General features: G+C 43.1%; 1 protein-coding gene across 1 annotated transcript in view; it reads left to right on the top strand.

Moving 5' to 3' along the window:
- Nucleotides 1-12,222, top strand: part of TMPRSS12 (transmembrane serine protease 12) — a 42,123-nt gene that overhangs the window by 17,460 nt on the left and 12,441 nt on the right. Inside the window, exons 3-4 of the mRNA XM_068267354.1 lie at nucleotides 3,739-4,004; nucleotides 9,436-9,578. Of these exons, the coding sequence (XP_068123455.1) occupies nucleotides 3,739-4,004; nucleotides 9,436-9,578 (409 nt within the window). The remainder of the gene's footprint in view (nucleotides 1-3,738; nucleotides 4,005-9,435; nucleotides 9,579-12,222) is intronic.

The raw sequence follows: 12,222 nt of genomic DNA, 5'->3' as shown, positions 1-12,222 counted from the left end.
TAGTCAAACATGTTAGCAAGGAGACCCGGACATCTGCCAAGATGATTGTTGCTGGCCTGGCCTTTTCTGAAGTTGATGTTTCAAAGAACATAGTTGTGAGGGCTCTCCATGGTGGTGGGCTTCAGGGCCATCGTCCCAGACGAACACCTTTACTCAAAGAACAGCACATCATAGCCCAACTGAGGTTTGACTGTGAACATTTGGAAGGTAGAGAAGAGTTTTGGAAGTCTGTGCTTTGGTCTAATGAGACTAAACTGCTGCTGTTTGGGCACATGGATCTTGCTTATGTTTGGAGAAGAAAGAGAGAGGCCTTCAACCTTACAAACACAGTTCCCACAGTTAAACATGGGGGTGGGAGCATGAAAAAAGTAAATTATGTTGACATTTGGAAGGAGAATATGCAGAAATCTGCATATTCGTAGTCTAGGCTTAGGTCATCACTGGGTCTTTCAATAAGACAATGACCCCAATCATACATCAACATTAGTCCAACAGCTCCTCAAGGATACAAAAACCAAGATCCTGGAGTGGCCTGCACAGAGCCCAGACCTCAATCCTATTGTGAATCTTTGGCGGGTGCTCAAAGTGAATGTCCATGCTCGGAAACCATGCAATTTGGACCAGCTAGAACAATTTGCAATGGAAACATTGAACAAAATCACTTGTGCCAACCTACTAAAGAGCTACTCTAAAATATTGTTAACAGCTGTGGCTCAGAAAGGGTACACTATAGACTATTAAAAACTGGGGGGAGCTGATAATTTCAAATATCTCATTTTTGCCCTTCTTGTTTCAACTTGGTGTATTAATAAAATACCCTATTTAAATTTAGTGGACATTGTTTTTTATAATGTATTTGTTTCCAAAATGCCAAACACTTGTTAATGGTCATTTTCATGGAGAAATCAAGAGTGTTGTCTAATTTCATAAGGGGTGCTGATAATTTTGGCTTTAACCGTATCCTCAGAATCCCCCACAATTTCTACCTGGAAAAGGAGGGCGGATCACTTGCTTCCTTTTAACCTCCCTGGCGGTACAATAAATCCGCCAGGGGGCAGCGCAGCACTTTTTATTTATTTTTTATTTTTTTTAAAGCATGTAGCTAGCCTAGCTACATGCTTCCCCCCTCCCTTCGCTATCCCTCCCACCCCTCCGATCGCCGCCGGCGCTTTTACCCTGCAGGGAATCCCGTTCTGAACGGGATTCCCTGTATGGGCTTCCCCGTCGCCATGGCGACGATCGCGATGACGTCATCGACGTCGTGACGTCAGCGGGTGTTCCGAACCACCCCTCAGCGCTGCCTGGCACTGATTGGCCAGGCAGCGAAAGAGGTCGGGGGGGGATGGCGCGGCGGATAGCGGCGAATCGGCAGGTAGCGGCAGCAATCATTATGCACACGCAGCTAGCAAAGTGCTAGCTGCGTGTAGCAAAAAAAAAAAATTATGTAAATCGGCCCAGCAAGGCCTGAGCGGCACCCTCCGGCGGCTTACCCCGTGTCACACACGGGGTTACCGCCAAGGAGGTTAAAAATGTATTTTCCCTCATAGAGGGACACTGAAAAAATTCCATTTTATCTGGGACAGATGGTCTCAGCGCTGATCCTATCTGTATTATGATACGCTTGTTTTGATTATTTTTTTTATTCTATTATTGAGCAGTATTGTCTACTGGATTCATAATTTTTAAGCAACTGGAGAGCACTGATAAAGCTCAGTATTCAGATTCCCCCAATACAAGCTCTCTAGTGCGCATTGCTTGCTTCATTTCTGAGCTTTTTTTTCTCAGTATGAAACATGAAATAATCTCTTGCATATAGACCTTTCACCTGACCATGACTTCCTGAGGATTCCTGTTACTGCCAAGTCTCTAGACTGACTGTCATACACATTAGTCAGTGTTACATGCTGGACAGCAGCCATCTCTAATGTAAACAGGAACCTCAGTGCTGAACAGGCAGAGCTCCAACATACACTACAAACAGCCCTGACATTTACAAGGTAATCCATCTTACAATGGGAACCTGATCAATAATGCTGTAACATGAATTACTCATCATAGCGACCCGTTAAGCTGTCATGTAAACAGTAATTCTCCATGTCCCATAAATCTTTGCTATAAGGGTCCTTTAAGCAATACTAACCCACATGCTGGAGGCGAAGCAACAGATGTATATTCAAAACCTGAGACAAACCTATCACAAGTAGGGATGGCCCTGATCAGGAGAACTCATGGAGAAGCATGTGATCAGTTTGATCAGCTGATAGATTTGTAAGGTCCTGGTTTGCAGTGATGACTTCCTGGTTTAACACATGATCAGGACCAGCAAATCAGAACCTTACAAATCTATCAGCTGATCAAACTGATCACATGCTTCTCCATGAGTTCTCCTAAGCAGGGCCATCTTTAATCTTACATTTACCTTGGGCTTCCTCCAGCCCCCTGTAGTCCATCTGTTGTGTCACAGTGGTGTTCGCGATCCAGCCCTGCTGCAGCACACTGCACATGCGTGGTCCTGGCCATGTACCCATCCACCCACCCCCCCATCACGCTCCCATGGATGGGGGCATTCTGTACAAACATGATTACGGGAGCATGCTCGGGGATGCACCGGGAAAACACTTGTACAGTAGTCGTTCACTAGGGCTGATGGCAGCATGCACAACGGAGAGGAGGAGAGGACTGGGAGGGAGCAGATGGACTACAGGGGGCTGGAGGAAGTCCCAGGTCAATATAAATCCTTGTGATAGCTTAGTCTCATGTACACTTTCATGGGCTACTAAATTTAGAGGGATGTGGAGGCCATATTTAATTCCTTTTAAACAATACCAATTGCCTGGCAGCCCTGCTGATCATTCTGACATCAGTAGTGTCTGAACCACACACCTGAGAAAAAAGCATGCAGTTAACCTGATCTGCATGCTTGTTCAGGATCTATGGCTAAAAGTATTAGAAGCAGAGGATCAGCAGGACAGCCAAGCAATCTGTATTGTTGAAAACGGTAATAAATATGTCAGCCTCCATATGCTTCTCACTTCAGGTTCCCTTTAAAGAGGAACCATAACCAAGGATTAAACTTCATCCCAATCGATAGCTGATACCCCCTTTCCCATGAGAAATCTTTTCCTTTTCTCAAACGGATTATCAGGGGGCTCTGTATGGCTGATACTGTAGTGAAACCCCTCCCACTGTGTGATGTCACTAGGCACTGTAGGAGCCGTGTTGCAATGTGGGAAATAACAGCTGTTTCCCACTGTCAAAAAAAGAAGCATCCCCCTGCACAGACATCACCTGCCAGCAGTAAAGATGTGATAAATTTTAGAATGTAAATCAGGGAGAGGAAAGATTTTACAATAGGCAAACACTGAATAAAACATCTATAAATAAGTACTGTTAAAATTAAGCACATTTTTTTCATTGCCATATGTTATTTTTACTGCAGTTCCTCTTTAAACGGGCAGATATAACTTTCTTAGTATCTGGTGATAGCTCCATGCTACTTACCGGTAGAAACATCAGTTTTGCAGGTAATGTCATTTTCAGGATTTTCAGAAACCAAGAAGGCAAACGCCATGGCTGGCCAGCAAGATGATATAACATTGTGCATTATTTACTGTCAATTAGGTATATAAACATTGCAAAGGTTAGATTAACTGGGGGAACGTTAGATCTGCTTTAATGAGTTAGTGATGCAGTGTATAGTAGTTAGTATAATGCTTAAAACATCTCAATTTTTCTCAGGAATCCTCGGATGTGGAGAGCAGTCTTTGGAGTGAACAGCATCCCAGGTTCTTCTACAATGAGGATAATATCAGCTGTTATTGGAATGCGAGTCCATGCAAATTTTAACAAGGTGACAATGAATAATGATGTAGCTTTGATGCGACTGGCAAGTTCCATAAAATATACAGATTATATCCAACCAATCTGCCTGGCAACACAAGAGCTGCATGTAGACAATATGACACAGTGCTTCATCACTGGCTGGGGTACAACTGCACCAGGAGGTAATATTACAAAGCTGTTTCTGGATTTAGGAATACTTTGTTGGATCTACATGGTTTAGTGATCACTATGCACAAAGAGATTGAGACAATGAGTATATGTTGTTGTTGTTATTATTATTGGTTTATAAAGCGCCAACATATTCCGTGGCTGTCAAGGTCCTGTCGATCTCGGCACTGGTGATGGGTGCAGACACTCCTGAGACATGGAGTCTAAGTGAGCACGGATCTTTGCCAGCGCAACCTGCAAGGGATGATGGGCCATCACCCCAATGGGCGACGGACTACTTTGCGCCTGATGCCCACCAGGTCACAACCCCCAGAGCTGCCCACCAGTGACGAGAAGAACAGGAGGGGAAAATCCTATGGTGTGGGAAGGACGACAAAAGGATCTACCTGGTAGTGGACAGGACTTATACTTAATGCTGAAAAATTAATAAAGTAAATCACCAGAATATTAAGCATATTACCCCTTCTCTGTCATCTCTTCAGCATCTAGAACCACGTGTGGGAAGGTAGCTTCTATCTCGTGTGTCTTCTCAGAAGATTGGTAGGCTAGTGCAAATTATGAGCTTTCAGCTCCTACTTTTATAGTGATTGGATGCAATATGGCTGCCTAATCTGAAATTTCCCTAAATCCCAGGTTCTGATTGGCTGAAACTTCAGTGCGTAACTCGCTATATTTGACATTTAAAATACCCATAACACTTTTTTGTTTTGAATACCTTAATTATCTTAACTGTGAGAATCTACATAGTTTTGCAATGTTTATACATATTGACATTTGCTTAGCAGGTCATATTTGATGCAGTAAATAAAAATGGTGGTCATCAGCCATCTTGTCTGCTGGTTGACTTATTTGCCCCAGACATTGGGACTTTAAGACATTAAACAATGTCATTCACGACGCATTTCTGATAATGTGTCCTTCTGCTAATTAGTTTGAAATGTGTCTGTCCTTTCCCAAACAAGAAATAGGGCATGTTTACCCAAACAATCTGTGAATTACGGATATAGTAATGTAATGCTTATTGAAGTACACAGGGCTTCTAATATACTCATTTAAATATATAGCTTATTATATAATTCTTCTTAAAACAATTAATCATATAAGATATAATTGCATAATTAAACTTAATATACCTTCTATATATATTTGTCTTTCTTATGAATAAATACATTTAATAATTTCCACCGGCAGATGTCACCATTTAATCATTTTTAAATAATTGGGAAAACCCCTTCTTTTTGTTTTATATTTTTCATATTTTGACTTTCCCTGGCTGGGAAATTTTATCTTTTCTTGCTGGCTGTAACGGCCTTGTAACAAGTACATGTCAACAATCTTCTAGCTTACAAGTTAAAATAATCTTATGAAAGATTAACTGTCTCACACTATCACTGACAGAATCCAGCATTTAAAATGTATTTCGAAGTAATAAATTCTATTATATGTAATTATAGGGAATAATAATTATTATTTCTTTCTTTAGAAGGACTGTATTGATTATTGATATTTATATGTATTAACTGAGCAAATATTCATAGATGATTGCTGCAGTAATGTGACTTTTAAACTTCTTTCTTTTCTTCACATACTGCGCTGTCTACAACATTGACATTTGAAAGTTGCTTGCAACATAAACAAAAATGTTTTAGCTTCTGTAACTAAAATAACATCATAATTATGAGTTTCACTGCCTGGAATATGCTATGGTGTCCCAGAGCAATATTTTAAAGAAGTACTCTAACTCTACAGTTTACAATGACATTTTGCATAGAACATTAAAACTTAAAACATTCGCATATGACAGCTTTTCCTGCATAAATAAACCGCTAGAATTCTGACAACTGGAACTGCGACAGGACTGGACTGACAGTAATGTGCGACAGGACTGAGCTGACAGGAGCTGTGACAGGACTGAGCTAACAGGAGCTGTGACAGGACTGAGCTAACAGGAGATGCGATGGGACTGGACTGGGAGGAGCCCTGACAGGAGTTGTGACAGGACTGGACTGGCTGGAGCCCTGACAGGAGCTGTGACAGGCTGACAGGACTGACTAGAGCTGACAGGACTGACTGGAGCTGCATACGGCGTGGGGACATGCCATGCAGCTCCCCACAGCATTGAGCGCTGAGTGGCCAGGGTTTAAATACCCTGGCCTTCGTGCCAGCACTGGTGCTCCGCCCCCTGCCGACACTACAAGTAACGAGAAGAGACGCATGTGCTCCTTAGAGCATGTCACCACAGCTGCTGGGAGAGTGTGTCATGGACGCTGCTCCCGGAGACCTGCCGGGATGGAGTCTAAAGAGGCTCGCGTTAGACCCGGGGACGGGTGAGTATCGTGAGTATAACAGTGGCGCTGTATAAAATAAGAAACAAACATGGGGTACATAATAAAACAGACAATGGTATACACCAATATGCAAAATATAGAATTGGTAACAAATAACAGAATTGGTAATTACAGTGACAAAAGTAACAAATGACTATAAAGACAGTCAGGGCAGTTTCTAGGCTAAATTACACCCGGGGCGCGGGTGTAAAAATCCCCCCCACAGACCCAGGTATAGGTGCCTGCAGTATAGGCTGGCCAGGTGTGTCCACAGTATCAGTTAGCCAGGTATAGCCCCCCCCCCCCCCCAGTGTAGGTAGCTAAGTATAGGTGCTCTCAGTCTAGGTAGCTAGGCTTAGGTTCTCCCAGTATAGCCAGGCATAGGAGCTTCCAGTATAGCCAGGCATAGGTGCTCCCAGTATAGCCAGGCATAGGTGCTCCCAGTATAGCCAGGCATAGGAGCTTCCAGTATAGCCAGGCATAGGTGCTCCCAGTATAGCAAGGCATAGGTGCTCTCTGTATAGCCAGGCATAGGCGCTTCCAGTATAGCCAGGCATCGGCGCTTCCAGTATAGCCAGGCATGTGCTACCAGTATAGCCAGGCATGTGCTCCCAGTATAGCCAAGCATAGGAGCTTCTTGTATACCCCGGCCAGCATAGGTGCTCCCAGTATAGCCAGGCATAGGTGCTCCCAGTATAGCCAGGCATAGGAGCTCCCAGTATAGCCAGGCATAGGAGCTCCCAGTAAAGCCATGCATAGGAGCTCCCAGTATAGCCAGGCATGTGCTCCCAGTATAGCCAGGCATAGGTGCCCCCAGTATAGCCAGGCATAGGTGCTCCCAGTATAGCCAGGCATTGGAGCTCCCAGTATAGCCAGGCATAGGTGCTCCCAGTATAGTCAGGCATTGGAGCTCCCAGTATAGCCAGGCATAGGTGCTCCCAGTATAGCCAGGCATAGGTGCTCCCAGTATAGCCAGGCATTGGAGCTCCCAGTATAGCCAGGCATAGGTGCTTCCAGTATAGCCAGGCATAGGTGCTTCCAGTATAGCCAGGCATAGGAGCTCCCAGTATAGCCAGGCAGGTGCTCCCAGTATAGACAGGCATAGGCACTTCCAGTATAGCCAGGTGTAGGAGCTCCCAGTATAGCCAGGCATAGGTGCTCCCAGTATAGCCAGGCATGTGCTCCCAGTATAGCCAGGCATGGGTGCTCCCAGTATAGCCAGGCATGGGTGCTCCCAGTATAGCCAGGCATTGGAGCTCCCAGTATAGCCAGGCATAGGTGCTCCCAGTATAGCCAGGCATAGGAACTCCCAGTATAGCCAGGCAGGTGCTCCCAGTATAGACAGGCATAGGCACTTCCAGTATAGCCAGGCGTAGGAGCTCCCAGTATAGCCAGGCATAGGTGCTCCCAGTATAGCCAGGCATAGGAGCTCCCAGTATAGCCAGACATAGGAGCTCCCAGTATAGCCAGGCATAGGAGCTCCCAGTATAGCCAGGCAGGTGCTCCAAGTATAGACAGGCATAGGCACTCCCAGTATAGCCAGGCATAGGAGCTCCCAGTATAGCCCGGCCAGCATAGGTGCTCCCAGTATAGCCCGACATAGGAGGCACTGCTTAACAGTACAACACTCTCTGCTGCCATTGGCCGGCTCCCAATCACGTGACCTGCATGGGGTTTGGGGACCAAGGGGGCCGCATGCTATTATTTTTTAAACTGCTTGTTTATTCATAACACATGGTGCAACATCGTGGATTCAAAGTTCATGCATATTGAGAACTAACATAGAGGCAGCCTCCGTAGAAGCGCATCTGCGCGAAACGGCTGTAAGGCTCTCATCCCCAGCACCCACCGCACAGCTTCACCAGCAAACCGGTATGTTAGTTCTCAATATGCATGAAATTTGAATCCACGATGTTGCACCATGTGTTATGAATAAACAAGCAGTTTACAGCAGTGCCGGCATTTCTCATCTTTTCCTCCACCTGCATATGATGTCTATCTGAGCCTGAGCACGCTGGTCTATCTGCATAACACCGAATACCTGGTCTGCACCCCTGCAACTCTCCCTGCACCCTTAGCTGCAGTGCCAGCACCTTTCTATTCTACCTTCCTTTATTTTTGCAGGGGGGGCCTGTTAAGTGTAGTTACGCCCCTGAATAAAGCACTAGGTTTAGCAGCACATTTTTAGTACATAATATATATTTTAGGACGTGTGTAAAGGTGGCCATACATCTAGCGATTTGGCAGTACGATCAACCATTAGATTCAATCATTTTATTGAATTGAGTGTGTTCCAGCATGCCCAATCAATGAAAAGTGGCCGATATCATGTTGAATCAACTAGGTTAGTACAAGATATTGGTCGATCGCACAGGAAACGGCTACTGTTCACGTCATTCGAATGACTCTGAATTGATTTTTGCATTCAGAGCATGGAGACGCAACATTGGTCAGATCGATTAGTGAAGGTTAATCCCATAGGATGTCGCTTGTAGTGTGTGGGTCACTAGTCGACTTGCGATCAGCCATACTGAAGTCAATTGATTGCCTATTAAAGTTGATTGCTTTGTCGACTCACAATCGTTAGATGTATGGCTACCGTTACTAATTTTTTTTTCTGACCACATGGGCATAGTAGGTGCATTACTTTTCTTCTTTATTGAATTCGTTTTGAGTGACTTTAAGGTGTCCATACGCTCATCGATTTTCTCATTAGATTCCTTGCATATTCGATTTATCTACTGGAAATCGATTCCGCCAAATGTCAGATTGATCGAAAGTATCAATCGGACAGGAAGGAAAATTTTAAAACAATCGGGATCGGAGCAAGAGCATTGGCAGATCAATGGCCTTTAGCTGCGCACTGCATGGAACAGTGCAACTCTGCAGTTTGATCGATTTTCAATAGATTCCCTATTCTCTGCTGGAAATTGATGTGCAGTGTATGGTATGAATCAATTGCTTCTGAATCGATTCTTTTCAGACAAGAATCAATCGTTCTGGAACATTGGGTGGAAATCTACAGTATAAGTGTGTGGCCAGCTTTATAGGCTTTATCTAACTTTATATTGTGCATGTGGGTTTGTTTGTTTTCCAGGCATAACGTCAAATACCTTGCAGGAGGCAGAGATAGATATTATTCCCTCTTCAGTTTGTAACAGGCGTGGATGGTACAATGGTATGATAAGTGACAATATGATCTGTGCAGGCTATGAGGAAGGTGGGATTGACACCTGCCAGGTAAAAATAAATAGTATTTAAATCTAGCCTAATGAAAAGTTGTTGTTTTAGGGCCATAAATCAGGTCATTCATCCGTAGTTAAAAATAGTAAAGTCTATTAACAAAAACACTGCAAGGCAAGACATAAAATTACCAAAGCACAGTATACTTAGCCATCAATAATCAATATTTTGCATGAGAGACGTATAAATACATATCATGCTCCTGCCACCAACCAAGATTTGATGTAGAAAAGAATGGGATAAGTCTCATTTTCCTTTGGTGTTCTTCAAGGTGACTCCTGATGGAGAGATTTGCCCGTACATGTAATACAACGATCACAGTGAGTATAGTGTTAGATCTTTTCAGCCGAGATTATCATTAACCTCGACGCATTTTGTGAACATAAGAATGAGTATTGTTCACTTCCTCAGGAGCAATTTCACTTTTAGGGACTCATAGGGTAAACATATTTCAATTCCAGAGACCATTTCTGATGGTGGCCATACATGGTACAATAAAAATGTTCGAGTATCCCATTTATTCGATCTAAATCAGGGGTCTCAAACTCAATTTACCTGGGGGCCACAGGAGGCAAAGTCAGGATGAGGCTGGTGCGCATAAGGAATTTCACAATCGCGGCGCATCGCCGCCTCCGCCCGCCCCTCTCACTCTTCCTTCACAGAGAGAGAGGCGGCAATCCATGCAGCGATTGACGTCAGGAGGGGCAGAGCTGAAGCTGAAAGCTCTGCCCCTTCCAGGAAATGCCGGCGGATTGCCCCCCGGGCGATTTGGGAGCTCTGCAGCCCTCGTTTAGCGGCGGGGATGCGGCGGATTACTTGGGAGCACTGAAGCGAACTAAGGAAGCTTTTGCCGGCGAGGGCCACAAAATATTGTATCGAGGGCTGCAAATGGCCCGCGGGCCGCGAGTTTGAGACCCCTGATCTAAATCGAAAGAAAGTTGAAAATATTTTTTTTTCTGATGAAGAAATTTGAACGATTATCCTGTTTTTTCAAGAAAAATCAGATCAGACATGCTGGAAAAATCTTTATATTTGATCTAACGGAATAATCGAACTAAATTATTTAATCGAAAAAAATGAAAAATTGTACCATGTATGGGCACCTTGAGATAAATAAGGAGAGCGAATTCATGAGATAAAACAGACAAGAAAAGATGAATTGTGAGTCGAGACAAATAAGGAGAAATAATTCCAGAGAAAATGAAGTAATGAAAGATCATTCATAAAATGGGTTCTGTGAGTAAATCCCTTATCTTAACTCATGATTTATCTCTCCTTATCTGTCTATCTCATGGATTACTCCTGAGCAATATGCAATGCAGCTTTCTCATGAGATATCTCCCACCAGATAAGTTTTCAACTTCTCTTCAAAGCACCTTTTCAGCATTTTGCAAAATGTACATAATTTACTTAGAACTTGTCTATTATAGTGCAATTTATAATATTTAAAAAGGTCAGAGCAAGCATAATGGATATTACAGGTAGGTAGATCCTTATGAGATCAATAATTCATTAGATTTTATATTCTCGGAGAGGTCAAGCTACATATGTTCATGTTAAAGCATCCAGCTCTTTCAGCTCTCCTTAGATTGTAAAATAAAACGTTTATGTCCTCATTATGTCTTCATTCAAGTGTTTCACCTCACAGTCTGCAGATGGCACCATTTCCTTACATTACTACAGAGATTTCACTTGCATGAATAGCAGAAGCAATATTATACCGTCACAAAGAAATGTTTTTTGTTTAAAGGTTATTATGCTGTTGTGTATCTTTTAGAGCAGAGAGGACTTCTGAGTTCAGGTCCGCTTTAAGGACCCCAATTCATCCCCAGCCATATCTACCGTGTGTTGTAGAAACTGTGGTGGTCTTCAGTTTAGATAGATGGCACCTTTTCAGCAGAAATAGCAGCAATTTGTCAGACCGTTTTTATAACTGTGACAATCATCTTAGATGATTGCCACTTTATGAGGAATTGGCAGTGATCTGTGATTCCAATAAATATCACACTCAGAGAATGGAATCAGTTATTAAATGCAATTGTATTAATAAAACCACCTTCAATACAATACAAAACAATCCTGTTCCCCAAATATTGCACCAATGTCTTGTCAAGAGTTTGGTGCAATATTTGGGGAACGGGATTGTTTTGTATTGTATTGAAGGTGGTTTTACTAATGCAATTGCATTTGATAACAGATTCAGTTCTCTGAGTGTGATATTTATTGGAATTGGATATTGTGTGCAGCACAAAAAATAGGATTATTTTTTAATACTTATCTGTGATTGCCACATTTTTTTGGGCCAGATATTAGTGATGATCGCTAGATTTATAAACAGGTGATCCGTGGGATCAGCACTTTATAGATCACCACTCTGGCCATTATTTAATTTTTTTTTCCTAAGGTTTTTCCTAGGAGATAATTTTTCATCTTTTTTAAAATACTGTAACTTTACTATGAGATTCAAAAAGCACCAAAACAGGAAAAAAAGTGCTGTCAAAATTATTCTAGTATTCTAGTATTTTAGTGCTTGCTAGTGGCTTAAAGGGATACTGTAGGGGGTCGGGGGAAAATGAGTTGAAGTTACCCGGGGCTTCTAATGGTCCCCCGCAGACATCCTGTACCCACGCAGCCACTCACC

The sequence above is a fragment of the Hyperolius riggenbachi genome, chromosome 2 (genome assembly GCF_040937935.1).
Source record: "Hyperolius riggenbachi isolate aHypRig1 chromosome 2, aHypRig1.pri, whole genome shotgun sequence".
NCBI lineage: Eukaryota > Metazoa > Chordata > Amphibia > Anura > Hyperoliidae > Hyperolius > Hyperolius riggenbachi.
Note: the sequence above shows the minus strand (reverse complement) of the source record. Positions and strands in the feature narration are given on the sequence as shown.